The sequence below is a fragment of the Equus caballus genome, chromosome 3, assembly GCF_041296265.1.
Source record: "Equus caballus isolate H_3958 breed thoroughbred chromosome 3, TB-T2T, whole genome shotgun sequence".
Lineage (NCBI taxonomy): Eukaryota > Metazoa > Chordata > Mammalia > Perissodactyla > Equidae > Equus > Equus caballus.
Window position 1 is genome coordinate 50,069,027 of NC_091686.1, and position 19,112 is coordinate 50,088,138.

The window sequence follows — 19,112 nt, forward strand, 5'->3', positions numbered from 1 at the left end:
CCATCTAGGTTTGTGTAAGTACACTCTGTGATGTTTGCACAATGACACATTTCTCAGAGTGTATCCCAACTGTTAAGCGATGTACTATGTATACGCTGAACAAATGGATCATAAAGGTTTCCATTTAAGATACTATGACTAGGAGCTGTGCCTCTCCCCACCACCACCACGCCCTAAGGCCACACTGATTTATTCTGTTCTATTCACAGTGTGTTTTGAGATGTATACAAATGCTACTGAACAGATGCTTACAGATGAATGTGGGGGGTTCAGGCAAGGAATGAGTCTTTCTGATCTGGGTAATGGGTGCATGGTGGGCTGTTCACCAAGATAAGTGCAGGAGATGCAAACTGCTGAGCCAAGGGGTAGATGGAGCTCACTCTGACCAGGTTGAGTCTGAGGGATCTGTGGGACCTCCAGTGAGAAGCAGTTTTGGGATCACGACAGGAGCTGCAGCCAGACTCCAGTGAGCAGAAGAGCAGGGGAGGGTGAAAAGAGAGCAGAGCCGGGTCCAGCAGGCTAAGAACCGGAGCCATCTTTGGCTCTTCCCTCTTTCCTCATATCCACAGCATTCCTGTGGCTCTTAGAATACTGCTCACAAGTTCCCCTCTCTCCTGTTTCTCCTGTTTTCCATTTCAAGCCCTCAGGTAGCCAAGTTACTGCAATACTCGCCTGACCAGTCTCCTTGCCTCTGGTGTCTTTTCACCTTCTTTCAAACACTCTCACTAAATATTGCCCTGAAAATGGCACTTTTCTGATGAAAACTTTTAATACCTCAGTGTCTAAGACCTTGCAAAGCAGTATTCTCATCTAATTTTCCTTTTATTCTTATCTCTAGTTCCAATTGATCAACATGCTCATCCCAACATATACCTGGGGACAGGCGACCTCCACATGACTTCAGAGGGTATGCCTCCTTCTGAGATCTCCTCCTCTTTCTTCAAAGCCTGGTCCAAGTTTCAGCACCTCCAGGAAACCTTCCAAGGGGGTTTTGCCCTCTGAACTCCTGTAACACTTTCTGTCTCTTCTTATCCCAATGAAAAGATGATAAATTCCTTAAAGGCAGAAATCATAACTGCCTCTTTTTATATCTACCCCTTATGGTTGCTAGTCATAAGGTAAATCTGGAGGGAAAGTCCAATTTTTTAAAATTTGGAACATTATGGGATTTTTTTCCCACTAAACTTAAGTCATTCATACTAGTGTTGATGAAGGGTTTTAAGAGAAAATTACTTCTAAATGTATCATAAAAACACAGTCCAAAAGTTAGTAATTTAGCTTGATTTTAACATGCTACTCAGGAAATTAAAGGGAATACACATAAATTTGGGTGGGAGAGTGAGAGAAAAACTCATTTTTTTGTCTTTCTGACTTAAGCCACAGTAAGAGAGAAACTATATCTGCATTGTTCCTCTAAGAAAAACAAGAGGAATTAGCAGAGTAAACAAGACTAGGTGTGTACCGGTTTCTGTTTGCTGCCATAAATTAGTGGTTAAGACAATAATTTTGAACCAAAGCAGCAGTTAGCTGGCAGTAAAGCACAATGTTTGTATCCACCACACTCTTTTAAAAAGCTTTAATTTCAATTGTATGATCCAAAATCATTCACTTGACTAAACAATCCTTTCTTCTAACACGTGCATCGTCATCTCCTGGCTTACTCAGACAACTACCTACCAGACTGCCCTCTCATTTTCTCCCTATTTCCCTCCAGTCACAGCCATTTTGTTGCTAAGAAACAAAATAAATATGATCTCCTAGAAGTAACTTTACAATGGATACAATACTATTACTCACCTACAAGGGGAGAAGTAAGAAGAAAGGAGAGGAAACTTATCTTTATGTCCTAGGTTCTAGACATGTGCTATCTCATTTAATCTCTCTAACAGCCCTGGAAGGCAGTTGTTACCATGCCCATTTACAAATGGCTAACAGAAACTCAGTTATATAACTTGCCCAAGGTCACACACTAGGAAGTGGTGGAACCAAGGTTTCTATCAAGTTTGCCAGTGATTTCAAAGCCAGTGTTATTATCATTCCCCTTCTTTTAAAATTCTGCACATACAAAAAATTCTACATATTAAAATTTTCAATAAAGCTTTAAGGCTTTTTTTTGGAGGAAGATCAGTCCTGAGCTAACATCCACCACCAATCCTCCTCTTTTTGCTGAGGAAGACTGGCCCTAAGCTAACATCCATGCCCATCTTCCTCTACTTTATATGTGGGATGTCTGCCATGGCATGGCTTGCCAAGCACTGTGTAGGTCCACACCCAGGATCCAAACTGGTGAACCCCGGGCCACTGAAGTGGAATATGCAAACTTAACTGCTGTGCCACCAGGATGGCCCCTAAACAGGTTTTTAAATGTATTATTTCCTAGAATTGTTTTCCCAAAGGATTATAGATTGAAATAACTTTTCCTTTGGAGGAACAAATAAGATTTTTATGTTAAAAAATAACTACACACTTTCAAGATGTAAAGTTCAAAGAGATGAATTTCAAAATGCAAAATATACCCTGACCAACCCATATTTACCAAATCTGCTACTGTCGTATTGCTACAGACTACCAAAAAAGATGAACTAACTTGAGCCTTCAAGTTCACTTTCAACAATCTTTATCCCCAATGAACTGAAGGAAAAGAGCTATGAGATAAGTATTTCTCTTCTATGTCTGCTGATTGATTTGGTGATTGACAGTGTCATATTGAGCAAATATTCCTAAAAACATATTTTTAAAAATTCCCGAGTCTTTAGTTATTCTCGGGACGCAAAGATAGAGGCCTGCTGAAGAACTAAATCTTCAAACTCTAGTAGAGAAATAAATTAGCAAATATAGTCAACAGGCTTACAAACTTGGAAAGGAAAAAGAAAAGATGATATTCTGATTTAGGACAGGCAACAATTTACACAAGTCAGTATCCAAATGAACTCTCCTATGTAGAGGCCCACTAACCTAGTTAGCCCCCTTTTTTCTTTTTTTTTTTAGATTTTATTTTTTTCCTTTTTCTCCCCAAAGCCCTCCAGTACATAGTTGTATATTCTTTGTTGTGGGTCCTTCTAGTTGTGGCACGTGGGACGCTGCCTCAGCGTGGTTTGATGAGCAGTGCCATGTCAGTGCTCAGGATTCGAACTAACGAAACACTGGGCCACCTGCAGTGGAGTTCACGAACTTAACCACTCGGCCACGGGGCCAGCCTAGCCCCCTTTTTTTTTTTACTTTCATTCTAATATATAAGGTTTATGAAGCACATAGAAAATAATTTAGGTACAATATTTATTATAGAATACTGAGAGGTAGAGTGAAAATGAAAAGTACATTTGGACAGAGATGCTGTTGCTTACAAGTTACTCAGAGTCAGAGTTACTCCTATTGTGTTACTGTCCTGATGTATCAAATTTTATGAGGAGACTATAGTCATGAAGTCCCTTGCTACAGCAAAGAAAGTGGGGAGGGCACAGGCTTTGAACTGACGTAGGTTTGTTAGGCAAGTCAGATAAACTCTAGAAGCCATAATGTACTCATCTGAAAAATGGGTATGTTAATTCCTTTCTCGATGGAGATATATAAAAAAAGATTGCAGAAAGAGATGTCAACGCATGCTTGTCCTCCTTCCCTTTCCTAAGTGGTGCTTCTTATTTTAATGATGCAGGAAATGCAATCAGATTCAGTCCTGAAAATAGTCATCCTTCAATCTAAGAATCAAAAAATAAAACTAAAACCAACACAAACAAACAAGCAAACAAAAAACAGGGACGCCTAAATTGCAAAACAGACATTAGAAAAGCATGTGAAATACCAAGGGGAAAAAAGTCACCTGAAATGGGATAATATGCAACTCCAATTAAAAGAAAAGATAATCGAACTAAATGTCTTTTAATTCACATGAATTGAAATATCCCAGACAGGAAACTGGAAACTTTGATTAAAAAAAAATACTTCCTATTCCTATGCTATTAGTGAAAAGAAGACTAGAGTTGAACCCATAAAGCTAACAGTAAACGGATGTTAAGCAATCTGCTAAAATGAAACAAAAGATAGCTAATAGCTTCAGTCTGATACAAAAGCCGCTTTTTCTTTTTTCTTGTAACTTAAATTATTCCAATCCGTCATTCACTAGTAGTAGTTACTGGATCTCCGACAATTTTTTGTTGTTTGAAGGATGAGGAAGAGGAGGGAGTCAAAAAGAGAGTACATCAATATTTTTCAAAACTCAATCGTTCTAGATCTTTCACTTCCAATCATAACAAGTTATACACTAAATGAAGTCTAAGGAACAAAACAAACAAAACAAAACACAGATGTGCCACTACCTGAATGGTAAAAAACAAGCAAGATTAGAAAAGCTATATAGATATTCTCTGCGATTCCAAGAGGATTAATTCAAAAATATAAAATAAGGACAAACATATAAAATATCTTTTAATGATTAAATGCTGTTTGAATATCCATCTGACCTACCTTTCACCTTAAAGTCAGCAGAGCAGTACAAGTCACTTAGCCAAGCTGGCACAGTTTAAGATAACTCCAAAGAAGAAAGTCCAATTTCCTGATTCTCTCAGCCAAAATAAGCAAGCTTAAGTTAGTTTGATCTAACAACAAGCTCAAGGGAACTTAGCCATTTCAAGCTGAAAAACCAGAACAAGAACCAGAATTTAAGGCAACTTAGAAATCACCCATGACCTCATTTTACCGTCAAGAAAATTAGGACCCAGAAGTTTAGTGACTTGCCCCAATTCATACAGTAAGTTAGTAATAAGTTTATCTATGTTGTGGAGAGAATTGAATTACTGAAAGAAAATGAAATAGTTAAAAATCTTATTCACGGAATCCAACTCTAATACAATTAATAAAGTTAACAGACATCAAAGCTGTAGAAAGTAATTTTCCTTTTATTAGCTGAATAATGTAATTTAAAAAATGATCCACTTTGACTTGGATCAAAAGCATAGGCAAAATGCATTTGATATTTAAAAATAAGCACACTGCTATTTGCCTAATTTCCCCAAGAGGAAAAATAATTTTAAATAGAAATTTTCATTGTCCACTTGCAGTACTCTTAGAATCAGTTCCAGCTGCAGAAAAAACAATTTTCCAATCTGTTCCAAGGATAAAAGACAAATCAAAATGAAATCTTCCACAACTCTATATTCATTAGGATACCCAGAATAGAGCGAGTCAAGTCTTCTTTTTTAGGATATCACAGAGAGATAATACACCTGCTTTACTATATACCTCCAACTTAGACTAGTTAGAAAAAACAGTTGCAAAATAACCTTAACCATGTGAGTACCTTTATCCCACTTTTTCTTATCTAAATCCTATTCTAGGATATTGCAGTTGGACCTAAAGGAGAGATCAATTAAATATAAATATATATATATATATTTTTTTTTTTTAACAGATACATAACAATAATACCTAATGCAAAAAAAGTTCACAAAGCAAAACTGCTGGTAACTTTCATCTCAAAAACAAATGTGGGTTTTCTCTTTCACATTCGTGCCTGGGGATTCCTGTGTGGAGGGAGCAGAACCGAGCAGCCACGGTAGTCACCCAGGGTGTCTACAGCCTAGAGGAAAGGGCAGCGCCGCCCTGTCCACACTGGAGAGAGCCTGGGTCTGCTCCATCCTCCAGCCCCTCTTCCCAATAACGGAGTCCCTTCTCTCCCAAACCCTCCTGTACATCGGCCAAGCAGTTCTAACCCTCCAATCCTTTCTCACAATTTCTTATAGGTCCAGGACAACTCAATTTGATTTCTTACAGTGATCCACAAGGCCCTAAAAATCTACCTCTGACCTCACTTCTGCCCTTACTCATCTGCTCCAGACACACTGGCCTCCCTGACAGACCACCGCACCAGCTCTTCCGTTTGCCTGGGACACTCAAGACCCAAATCCAATAACCTGCTCACTAAGGCTTTCCTGATCACTCCATTTTATTCATTTTTTATTTTTTATTTTTTTGCTGAGAAGACTTGCCCTGAGCTAACATCTGTGCCAATCTTCCTCTATTTTCTATCTAGGTTGCCACCACAGCACGGCTGGCAACAAGTGGTGTAGGGCTGTGCCCGGGAACCAAACCCAGGTCACCAAAGCAGAGCGCGCCAAACTTAACCATTAAGCAACAGGGCCAGCCCCTGACCACTCCATTTTAATTTGCTATTTTCCACCGCTGGACTCCCTATCTCCCTTATATGCTTTATTTTTCCCCATAACACTTACGGCCATGTGATATCCTACAGGTTTTTCCTTACTTGTTCATTGTCCGTCTCCACTTACTACAAGGCCAGCACTATGAGGGTAGGGGCTTCTGTCTGTCTGTTCACTCCTATGTCCCCAGCACCTACGACAGTGCCTGGCACACAGTGAGAGCCTAAAAATTATTTGTGGAATAAATAAATGATTCCAAGTTTGGGAAATAATGCTAGTATCCATTAAATGTTTATTAGATACTAAAAACACAAAACTACAAAAGATGTCAAATACAAATAGCGCAAAAAACATAATCTTTGCTTTCAAGGAGTCTAGCTAGAAAAAGAGAACTAATATACATGGAGTAATTAGTTAATTACATAGACAGTATTAGGTATGATTATTAACTAATTAGGTTTATTTGTATGTGACTCACAGAACCTGCATTGTTATTCACGGTTATACCCAGAGTATAATTAAACGCTGAATCGCATGGTATAAACCTGTCATGGAGTTCAGAGGTGAAAAGAAATAAATGAGCTGCAACAGTAAGAAAAGACTGTGGGCAGGATGAGGTTTGATATGAGGTTTGTCGATGTGGAGTCATGTACTGGGAGGTGGGTAGGCATTCCAGATGAAGCAAATTTCATGAGAGGACATAAAGGCATGTGGGACGGTAAGAAACATGCCTTAAATGGATACATGGCGTTCAGTGATGAGTGTGATGATCTGGAGAAGACAATCTGAGTGGGCCTAAGTCACAGAGAGCCTCATCCTCCAAGCAGAGGACTCAAATCTGGATGGAATGACACAGCACATGCAGGTGGTGCCCTGCCTGGGTCCTCTAGAACCCTTCTGCTCGTTTGGTACACCCATCCCCGAGGTGCTCTCTGCATCGCTGTTAATGGTTCACAACAGCAACCTTCTGTGGAAGCAACAGAAACTACCTCCTAGCCTTCCCCTGCATAAACACACACACACACACACACACACACACACACATTCTTTCAGGACAGCTGGTGGACAACGACTAATAAATGCAGGGAAGCCAGGACAAAAGCCCAGTTCCTTTGCCTCAAGGCAAGATAGACTCTGTGGTACAATTTTGTTCCCAAGTTCCCTCCTGGATCAAGCTGAGGCTAGACATCCCTGAAACCACATCTTTGCTCATCTCAGTTTCTTCTTCCCAATCCTGCTTCACTCACTCCCTTGTAAGAAACATTTGAAAGAACTCCCTGCATATATCACTTGCCCATGAATCCCATCTCAGGTTCTGCTTCTAGGCAAACCCGACTAAGACAAGTCTGTAGTCTGTAAAGGAAAGTACTACATATTCATGAAGAAAAGTCCATGTTATGAAGAAAAGAACACAGAGAAAGTACTGTTGTAACTCACTCAGTTTGGAAGGAGAATGCAGAGCAGTTTGGTTGGACACCGTGGTTCGAATTCAGAAATAAGTGAAAGAAAAATATTTGCTTTGATATGAGAAAGAAACAGAACTTAGGAAGAGAATGGCCTTAGTATAGAAAAGAAATGAAGATAACTCTTCAAAGTTTTATTTTTTCTTAAAAGGCAAAAAAAAGTATTTTTTTCAGTAGCATTGTCAACTGTATACCATGAATTCTCTTCAACGCAAATCTCTTTTCAGGCTGACATTTTTTAACACAAGAAGTGTTCAAAAACTTGAGCAGAATTACAATGAATAATAACAGGACTCTAAAATTCTCTCACATGTTGGGTCCCTGAATATCTGTATTCAGAAATATGAAGACAAGATTAAGTAGCATCCCCAAATGTTTATAACAAGTTGGTTTATTAGATTTTCTAAGCAGCTTTAAAGAATCTTTATTAGAGTCAGTAGCAGATTACTTAAATAGGAAATGCATCCAAATAAGGTAACATTTGGTTTTCATCTATTCTTAGGGGACCCAGAAGTGTTTTCAATAGAAACTAAGATACTGGGTCCTGGGTCATAAAATAGGGCGCACAATGTAAAAACAAGTAGGCTGGTGTGAAAGAAACAATATATGGTCCAGGAAAAGAGCTTAGACCCTCTAGAAACTTTCAGCTTCAGAATTTGAGAAATTGCCCATAATCATCTGTATTTGTTTTGTTTTGTCAATATCTGAGACAAGTTAAGCTTCTTGACTTGGTTCCCTTTCAAAATTCATACTTAGTAAAAATGCCTATAAATAAAAATGACTACTTTCACTTAATTTTTAGTTATGTGTCTCAATATATAGAACAGAAAGGATACTATCGAAATAAAACTTTTTAGTATGGTTACTTTTTTCACTGATTACTCATATACGCGTTAAAAAGTATAGCTAATAGCTATCAAAATTTAAACACACATAACCTTCAATACAACAGACCTACTGAAAGTAATTTCTCCTACAAAAAGAAAAATACCCAAAAAAGGAAACTGGTAAGAAAGTCATGACACATCAAAGTAAGTCTAAGTTCATAAAATTTTTTTTGTTTTTTTCCTGAGGAAGATTAGCCCTGAGCTAACATCCATGCCAATCCTCCTCTACTTTTTTGTATGTGGGATGGCTCCACAGCATGGCTGATGAGCAGAACAGATCCACACCCAGGATCCAGACCAGTGAACCTGGGCCACTGAAGCAGACTATGTGGAACTTTAACCACTTGGCAACAGGGCCAGGCCCCATAAAAACTTTTTTAAGACCACTTGTCCTGCAGACAAGTACATATAATTTACCATGTATATATCCTTTAAATAGTCCCAGGAAATACTCCAAAAAAAAAGGTTCAATAGCCAAATATATTTGGAAAGTACCATGTGTTATTCCCCTATTAAAGATTTACAACACACATGATAACTTACGCAAGACCATGAGATATTTTGCAAGAAAAAATGGTGTTTTCCAAATTTTATAGAACAGAGAACACTTTTGTAATCAGCAAAAAACAAACTTCCTTACAACCCTCCATAACCACCCAGGGAATGAACCTTCCTTACAACCTGAAGTTCAGAGCTATCATTCAGGCACCCTCCATCCATTCCCTCCTTCTCCTCCCTTCCCCTCAGACCAAGATACTGAAGAGGTTCTCACTTCATAATTCATAATAATCACAGGGACCATATTAAAATATACTTCTTCATCCTTACTTCCAGATGTTCTGACTCCTATCAGTATTTTTAACAAGGGATCCAAGTGATTTCAATGCAGGTCAAATGTTGGGATGCTCAAAATCCCTGATGCAGTATAAGCAATGAGATGATTAGCTATTTTATAACTGAGGCCAGAGTAACTTTAAAAAAACAGTAAGTTCACAAAATCTGGACTTCAAATAAGTATATTACAAAATTATTTTTCTATCTAGGAAAAAATGGGCAAAAGGCATACTAAGAAAAGCGAAATCAGGGCCAGCACCAATGGTCTAGTGGTCAAGTTCTGTGCACTCCACTTTGGTGGCCCAGGTTTGGTTCCCAGGCACGGACCTACACCACTCGTCTGTCAGTGGCCATGCTGTGGCAGCAGCTCACATACAAAAAAAGGAAGACTGGCAGCAGATGTTAGCTCAGGGTGAATCTTCCTCAGGGAAAAAAAAGGAAAAGAAAAGCCAAACCATACTTTAAAAGAATACCATCTAATATACTGCCCAGAATATTAAGGTCAAGAGTTTTACCCTATAATAAGAATCCTTAGTCTGTGCTCCACTGAGAAATTTCAGGAATTCTTAAATTCTCTAAAACTCTACACACAATTTTTATGAGTATGTCAATGCATAATCCAAAAGCTTTCACCAATTCTCGTTCTGCTTCATTACCCAATTTAAGAGCCATTCTATTTTTTATTTATCTACCTGAAATAATGGCAGCAGAAACTGCTTCTTAGTTAACACCATGAGTCAGACGCACAAAAACACATTCCTCAGTGTTGTTTTCTCTCTCAAAGCCAAACAGAAAGCAATTTACCTTTGCAGAGTCATATTCAAAGAGCCTGTACAGCCCTTAATCTTGTTCTGGGCTTCGAGATGAGTCATTCCTTGAGCACTTATTCCATCAATGCTGAGAACCACATCGCCTATTCTTACGTTCGCCTGGGATGCTTTGCCGCCATCCTTTAGCTGTAATAAAGAGATTTCTTTAGAAGTGTCACTCTTTAAAAAATAAACAATAATAAACATAAATGAAAATTACACTTTTCCTTATTTTGAAGGAAAAGTATATAAATATACCATTAGACAAAGTAATAAAAATTATCTTGCTTATAAAGTTAAAATTCAAATGACTTTCATGTTTATTTTCTTAAATTCTTATTTGCTCTCTAAAAATCTAAAATAATTTTCTGAAAAAGGTTCCCTGATAATTCCTCCATTTCTTTACTGTGTAACAGTAGTGTGTGACTGTCATGAATGAAGAAGTCAAGGAAACGTTTCAGCAGAAAAGGAATGTAATCTGAATAGGGTATTTAACACTCCTTTAGAAATAATTTTTAAAACTCTTTAAACAGCTTTACTTTTGTTTGAACACAAAGAGTAATACAGATGGAGGACCCACTGAACACTTCTTCCTGTTGACATCCAGCGTTTGGGGGACTGAGTGATTCTGTATCACAGGTCAAAGTACCTTTTACACTGGATGTGCCTCCTGCTCCAGGCACTGAGCGGAAGGGGAAGGGAACTGAGACTGTCAGACTTTGTGTGTACCACAGGCTTTAATCCCCAGTCTTCCCTGCCTTCTCTACAAAATGTTCTATGTGTTTACATTATTTAGTTAGATCTCCCTCAAACTCCACATGTATCTTTTCATTGCTCCAAAATAAGCAAATATAAAATTGCAGTAAAATGAAAGATGATGCAATTTTAAGAGATACCTAAAAAAATGGAAAAGTACAAATAAAAAGAAACCGTTCTAATTCAAATGACAAGCTCAGAATTCACCAAGTACAAGCAGATCACACTGAATATTGGGTTGATGGAAGACAGTGAGATGAGGCCCAAAAAAAGAAACGAAGAAAATAACCAATATTCTTCTAATACTTAAAACTAAAGATTGTATACAGAGTTTCTATTAGAGATGACGGAAAAATTCTGAAAATGGATAGTGGTGATGATTGCACAACATTGTAAATGTACTTAAAGCAACTTAGTGAAAACTTAAAGATGGTTAGAATGGTTAACTTTTATGATATGGATATTGTACTACAACTTTTAAAAAACTAAATATCCTGGAGAACATTTTATTAAAATCACTTGTTAATCAAAAAAAAATATCCCTCGGCAAACTGAAAAGTACTGAGTGCTGGAATTCATAATCTGGAAGCAAAGCAATAAATACAATAGATATTGTAAGTGCAGTTAGGTTTTGATTACTATCGGTTGTCAAATTCTTAGTACACAAGAACAAGTATTTGGATCTAAAATCAATAAAACAGTATTGACAGCTAGATCCGTGGAGGCAGGGCCCATGTCTGTTTCCTGCCTACCACACCCTAATGCTGGACGTGTGCCTGACACACTACAGACCTTCACGAAATACAAGCTGAATGAGTGGATGCTGTGTATTTATTATTCAATACGGGCAAATCTATGGTTTGTTTTAAACTGTGAAATTACGAAAAACTAAAATTAACATAAATTGAAACAGTTCATTTTAACATGTAGCTATCAAGTGATTGACATAGTTCTTGAAATTAGTACTAAGAAAAAGTATCTATTTGAGCAAGGAAATGTAAAGTCTAACAGACACAAAGTATAAAAAAAGATTTCACACCTTTCAAGTGAAATATTCTCTATCACATACACAGTATATAGTGATTTTGTTTTCATCTTTGTACTAATAGAAACAAAATAACAGAACAATTCCTCTCAGCTCCCCAGACACTTAAAGGTAAGAAAAATTAATGAAATGTTGACACTAAAGAAATTTCCAGAGTAACAAAACAGATCAAAATTTAACTCATATCAAATTTATCAACATAGCTATTATATATGCATATATATATATATGTACACATACACACAACTTTTATTATACATTAAACAGTTGACAAAGTAGTTCCAAAATTCAATGAAAATTAAATGAATCAGATTTCAGGATCACAGGATCAAGAAGAAAATAATTAAGATAGAACTTTGTTAAGTATATTTGTAAAATACTGTATAGACAGATATATTCACTAAAATATAAAAGCAACGTTTATGCGTGTGTTTGGGAGTAAGAAAAAAGTCTTCAAAAATGATAACTACTGTATGGTTTTACTATATTAAATAATAGGTGTGAACAGCCTTTTAATAATTAGTATTTATTTTTTATTAAATATTAAAGAAATCATTTGACAACAGAAGTATTATAATTGTTCTTCTCTACACTGAACTAAATTATTTAAATTGTGAAGGACATTTACAAAGGAAACAGTTAGTAAGCCAGCAACGCCCCCACCTCCTATGGGACTTATTTATGGGGCTGTTAGAATGATCAAGTGAGACATGAGCTCAATAAAGGTCACTGTTATTACTATTCCCTTGACCTCAGATCCCTAATCTGAGCAATGTGGGGGCTGTATTAGATGATCTCAAAGGCCTTCTGAGGTCCCCTCCAGTTTAAAAGTTTATCTATCTGTGAGCTATCTGCAAAAAGGTACAGATCTAAACCTAAAATAAGAAGCAGTCTGAAAGACTGTTGGCAGGGCAAAGGGTCATCCATTCCCTACTAAAATGAGCAAATGAAGTGAAAGTTGAATCCTGATAATGAGACAAAGTATAAACATAATTTATCCTAGATTTTCTTTTAGCCAAGAAGGGCAAGCATTAAAAAAAAACAGAAATAGAATAGAACACAGCTAAATCACCTCACCACTCCTCACATAAATTAGCCTTACCACACAACACTGAAACCTGTGGGCATTTGTCTACATGTTCCAACAAAAGCAATTTAAATACTTCCAGTCCAGCAGTAATATCAAGGCAATGAACAATGTAGAAAGAAAATAATCTAATCAAATCCAATGTCATAATGAGATTAAACTGTTGTTACTCCTTTGTTCCAGCTGCTTACTAGACTCTGAGCTCCTATGATCTCAGTATATTCAAACCAAATTCTCAGAATGACCTATCTTTTCAGGACTGCTTTTACTCTAACTGCCACCTTATTTTCAGATCGTGGAGCACAGAAATCTTACAGCCTCTGTGAATTTTGCCTCTTCCTTGGGTACCACATCTAGGAAAATTACTAAATTTTGTCGGTCTTTCCTTTCCTCCCCCATGCTAGTCCATGACCATCTGTCACCTTGATCTTGCCTACTGCCTACAGCAAGAGTTTTCTAAAGACCTCCCTACCATCCATATTCAACTCTCCATAGTCCTCCGTCTTTCCTCCATCTTCACATTTCCATAACGGTGGCCCTACTACCACTTCACACTGGAGAATTCCAATCATATCAACTATTTATAAAATGAGGGTGAAAAAACTTCAAATACCATCTGCTTCCTACAACGTAGAATAAAACTAAAACCTGAGATACAAACTAGCTATAATTTGTTACCTACCTGTTTCCAATTTCAAAACAAGCTCCATAAGGTCAGGGAACATGTTTCATAATTTGCTCTTCTCCGAGAGCCTTGAATATTGTAGGTATTAGAAAAATATCTGATTAAACCACAGAAAATAAGAAATCAACAAATCAGGACATCAGTTTAATATGCTAAATTCTAGTAGAAATACACTTAATTCACCAAAGAGAGAAAAATAGATTCTAATGTGAAAATGAGAATCTTCAATTAATCATTAGGCTGAACTGACCTAAATAACATCAAAAATCAAACCACATTTCCAATAGAATATGCACACCCATTTTGGATAGTTAGTAATATATTTTTCCTAGGATTCCCCAAAAGATGTCACTACTCCCTTTGGTAACTTTCTCTAACAAGTGTTATGAAGGGCTTAATTATATTTAATCTCAACCCTTTCTCAATCCTCAGAAATGGAAATGAATGCGGATTGCCATCTTTCATATTATTTGAACAATCTTTCATATTATTTAAACTGTCAAAACTCCTTTTTGTCTACAGTTTTTTGAGCTTAGTAATATTAACTGTCTTGGGTTTTTGACATTAAGATCTTTTCTAAATCTCTAATCGTCTTTATCATTCAAGACTCAGGCTTTCTACTCACACAATTTAAAGAGCATGAAGAGCCTGAACTAATCTTGTATGTATAGTGAGAAAGTTCCAACGCATAGAAACAAATTGAAGACTTGTTAAAGGTGGCGTCTCACTGAACACTCCTATGAGCTTCCTTTATCCCCAGAACCACTTCCTCAAGCCATCCTCTCAGGAGAAAGAGAAACGTCTTTTTCCCCTTAATTGGGTAGGATGTAGCATTATTATGAATTGTGAGCAGCTAAGGAAAGACTACAAGGTCATTCGTTATTTGCATAGTTCATTTTTTCCTTTGTTTTTGCAAGTCTAAATAGCTTGCATTTGTTTGAAGCAGTAATAACTTTCTGTCATCATCAAATCTTGGACATATTATATGGCAGCCATAAGTGTGTGTGTATTTCACAAATGCACAATGTGTAGGAAGGAAGCGGTTTTGGGAGGCTCTTGGGTCAAGGTCAGTAGAAATCAAATTAATCACAAGCAAGTGCTTCTCCTTTGATCTTTAAATACGCTTTTCAGTACTGTTGTCCACTTTTCCATAAACTTAATAGCAGCTGCATGCTTCTTTAAAAACACCACTTTGTGGTCTCACGTAAGTTGCAAGCATACATGGATGCACATGTTGGAACTACTTTTGAGCCTCTGTTTACTGTTGCAGAAATGAAGGTAAAGTAGGACAAGTGTATGCTCTTCAAAAGAATGGTATCTTTACTGAGCCTCTCCATTAACTTAGATAAGAAAGGATCTAATATCAATCACCTGTCCTTGGAGTAAAACCCCTATGGAGGCATTTTAACCCTTTTATCTAAAATCACAGATTACAAGAAGTTTTCTCTTGAAAAGGAAGTCTGGTCTTCAGTAAGCAGACAGTAGACTCTGTGTGTGTGTGTGTGTGTGTGTGTGTGTGTGTGTGTGTGTGTGTGTGTGTGTGTGTGTGTGTGAAATCCAGTCTTCAGTAAGCAGACGGGTAGACTCTGTGTACGTGTGTGTGTGTGTGTGTGTGTGTGTGTGTGTGGTGTCAGGGAGGATTTAAGGGAAAAGGGCATTATAGACTTGGGCTTCCCCTATCTCACTTTGACTATGAAATTCCCAAAAGTAAAATTTCTCCAGTCATTTTTGAGGGGTAGCTCCTCTCACATTGTCTTTTTCTGCCCTCAGAAAGAAATAACTGAGAAACAGTAATTAGGACTATTTACTGAGCATCAACAGTCAGTCAGGGACTTTGGAAGGCCCTTTATCGCTCTTTATCACCATCAGGTAGTTTTAGTCTGATGGGGAAAAAAGCTTCAAAGGGATTAACCGATTTGCGTACATCCACACAGCAACTAAGAACACAGTGCTGGGCAGAGGCCTTGACGTTAGGCAAACACGAGTTCATAGTCATGCTCTGCCATCTACTAATCGTGTGACGTGAATACTAGGCCTCGCTAAGCTTCAGCTAGCTCTCCTTGAAAATGGGGACAGCAACTCCATGTGCCTCACAGAGCTGTTAAGCATATCACATAAAACACCAGCACAGCACATAGCACACAAGGCACTGCAAATGTTAACTATTATTATTACTATAATTATACTATGCCACCAATTCACATGGGACACCTATTTGAGGGACCTACAGGGCCCTCATGGACAGCTTTTCAGTCAGACCTTCTGGCTTTTCCCTTCTCTCCTTAAACGAAAATTAAACACCTCTCCTTCACTCATTCTCTTCCCTCTGCCTCCCTAATAAACTTTCCCCTCCCTGAGCAGTACAGCTCACTGTGCCACAGAAGCACAACTCCAGCTCACCGCGTCCTCCTTCGCTGCTCCCCACTAAGTGTGAATTCTCCAAACTCCATTCCCACAGGATAGGGACCTCACATCACCACTTCCCAGGACAGTCAGGTGTTGCCACTGCACCAAGAGGCCAAAGGATAAGAATCAACACAGTGATGTTGGTGAAGAAGCCTTGATTTGGGGGTCAGGGAAGGACAGGAAGGAAAGAAAACAAGAGCACACACAGCAAGGGGAACAAAGGAGGGTCCTGGTACAGAAGGCAGAATAGGGAACCAAGACCATGAGGGATGAAAAGGTCACGAGGTATCTATGCCAGGTGTGGCAAGCTAGATCCAGACCTTGTCTCTGGGTGTGTTGCACATCCACGAGCACATGCACAGAATAATGTTTAAATTGAACAAAACATCAAAGTAATTAATTGTAGAAGGAAGAAGATTTTATACTTTGTTTTGAATAACTAAAAGAACCTAAATGACTACAATTAATAACTACGATTTAGAGCCAATTAACTCAAAGTAATACTTGTGTCATTAAACCTGTCATTAACTTTATTGTACTCAAATAAAATTTATAACTGAACTTCCTCCAAATGCTTAGCTTCTGTAAAAATGCGTGGTTCCAGCAGCATTTCTTCTTAAAACTTTTTAACAAAAGAGAAAAGTTGCCCTACATTTTTATGAAACTGCACTGAAAATAAAATATTAGATCTCAAGATAGCATAACACTTAGATCTCAAAATGCACTAAATAGAAAATTTATCTTATCCATATTTTAGCTTATCCATTTATCTTATTTGGGATTGATAAGGAGTTAGAGATATACCTGTTAGACTAGTTGTTAACCTCTTAAGAGCACATCCCAGAAACAAACCAATTATTGAACTCATAGCAAAAAACAAACAAAAATCAATGAAAGCATTATGGAACTTTCACTTTTAAAAGTTAGAACCCAATATGGCAGATCTCACTTTAAGTAAGTCTAACTGCCTAAGATTTCTCCTTAAAATGATAGTTTAATACAGATACTATGTTGCCCTAAGCTTTTCCATAAGAGGGGAAATATTTAGCCATAGTGACTCCTGTACTGTTAGAATTCTCTAATGAAAAGTGCCCTTCCAAATCATAGGGAATTCTCAATATGCACACATATTCTCTATTTGCCTTCTCTTGGAAGTAAGCCAGCCAAACCTCAGAAAACAGATGTCAGCAATAGAAATGATTTATTGAAAATATATATGCCCAAGTATATTACAGAGATCTTTTTATAATATAGATAACACTATTCTAATAGATGTTTACTACGAACAACTTACGTTGATTCAAAAGACGTTTACTTTGGTTAATTATCCAAATATACACTACAGGTAAGAAGTAGGAGACAGGTAGCTACATAGCAAGCCACTAGCAATGAGCAAGTTTCCAGCCTTCTACATATTTTTAACAAATATGGAGTGCTTGGAAATGTGTGACCCTAACACCATGGGTATGACAGGAATGCCACCAGACTTAGTAAATGCAGAAAAGGAACATATAAATATGACAGCGACAGAAGAAACACTAACAGAAACTTCCCAAGTCCAAAAACCATGGGAACTAAACCATGGGAAAATAAAAGCTGTTGTTTTTCTAACAGTGCCATTACCAAAATTTGGAGAAATATACTAATAAAATATTAATTTAACCAACAGGATTTTCTTGAGGCAGAGGAAAGCACTGACAAAAGTCTTATTTTAAGAAACAATTAATGGGCAATCTTAATTTTGCTTTAAAATGTATTTTCTAGTACCTAGTGTAAAACAAAAAATTCGAATCCAGACGTATGAGCTTATGGTTGCAAGTTCTTAGGTATTTATCTACCACATACTTTCCAGAATACCATGAATGTGACTTTTTGCACCACCACCCACCCAAAGCACTAAGAATGTATGAGCATTACACCAAAATAGAGAGCTCACAGAACTTGTTTTCCTGATGAATGATGAGTGAACTCAATCACCACCAAATATCACAAATAAACAAAAGCGGTGGAGTTTTTAGCCACTAAAGTGAGCAGAACTAAAGAACATTTGAGAAGTGATTTTTTTTTCAAACATAACCTGTAAGGCTTTTTGCAAGTCCCAATTTATTTACTATCGCTCCAGTGCTTATGAGTCCGCCCTACAATATCACACTCTGTACTTAACGTTGTCCTGTCCTGTCCTATTTATTGTTACGGCCTTTTGGCGCCTTGACCAGCCTGTAAACGCTACCCAGTTACCTATAAAATGCCATCTCTGGCCTGGATGTCTAATGTCAACATGCCCCTTTAAAATCTGAGCCCACTTTGGATTCATTTTAATTCCCTTCTCTGTGAAATAAAAGGATTTGGCTTTTTGTAGGTTAGAATGGGGGGATAAAATAAGCAATAACTGACGTGTCTCTGTGAGGAAATCTGTAAAATCCTGACTCATGAGAGCACTGGTTACTTTAACTATGGGCCTCACTTTTTGGCTTATGAGTCAAACTGTAATCAATTTTCCCCAAAAGTCTGGGAATACACCTTATATGGCAGCAATGAGGAGAATACCTCAAAGTATGTGTCACTATGCCTTACAAAACCAACCGGAAGTGAGAGGGCGATTATGCCTCTTTCCTTATGTAGTCACCAAGCCGCCTCATTCAAACACAGGGCTTCTGCTCATACTGTTTGTTTTATTAGCCTAAATGTATTTCCCAGGATGAGTCCTTCTCTACTGAAATAACATCTTTGTTCTTCTCTACCAGCATCCTAATAAAAATAGAAATATGCCATCTTAAACTCGCATTCACTATTAAGATGCCACACAACACTCATTTTCTAGTAAGCTGTATGTGTTTAAGCCCAGAGATTTAATGTGCTTTGTTGTTAATGTTAATGTTAATGTGTGAATATGATTATACCAGAAATATGAAAAGTATGGTGGTTAGCGAAAAAAGTGCACATCTAGAAACATCGCAAAAGGTAACACATTTGTTAATTACAGAGAAA

General features: G+C 37.5%; 1 protein-coding gene across 18 annotated transcripts in view; it reads right to left on the reverse strand.

Annotated features, from left to right (window-relative positions):
• Positions 1-19,112, reverse strand: part of PDLIM5 (PDZ and LIM domain 5) — a 196,673-nt gene that overhangs the window by 126,571 nt on the left and 50,990 nt on the right. For all 18 annotated transcript variants that reach the window (XM_023637708.2, XM_070262248.1, XM_023637711.2 and 15 more), the window contains one exon: positions 10,141-10,292. In XM_023637708.2, the coding sequence (XP_023493476.2) occupies positions 10,141-10,292 (152 nt within the window). The remainder of the gene's footprint in view (positions 1-10,140; positions 10,293-19,112) is intronic.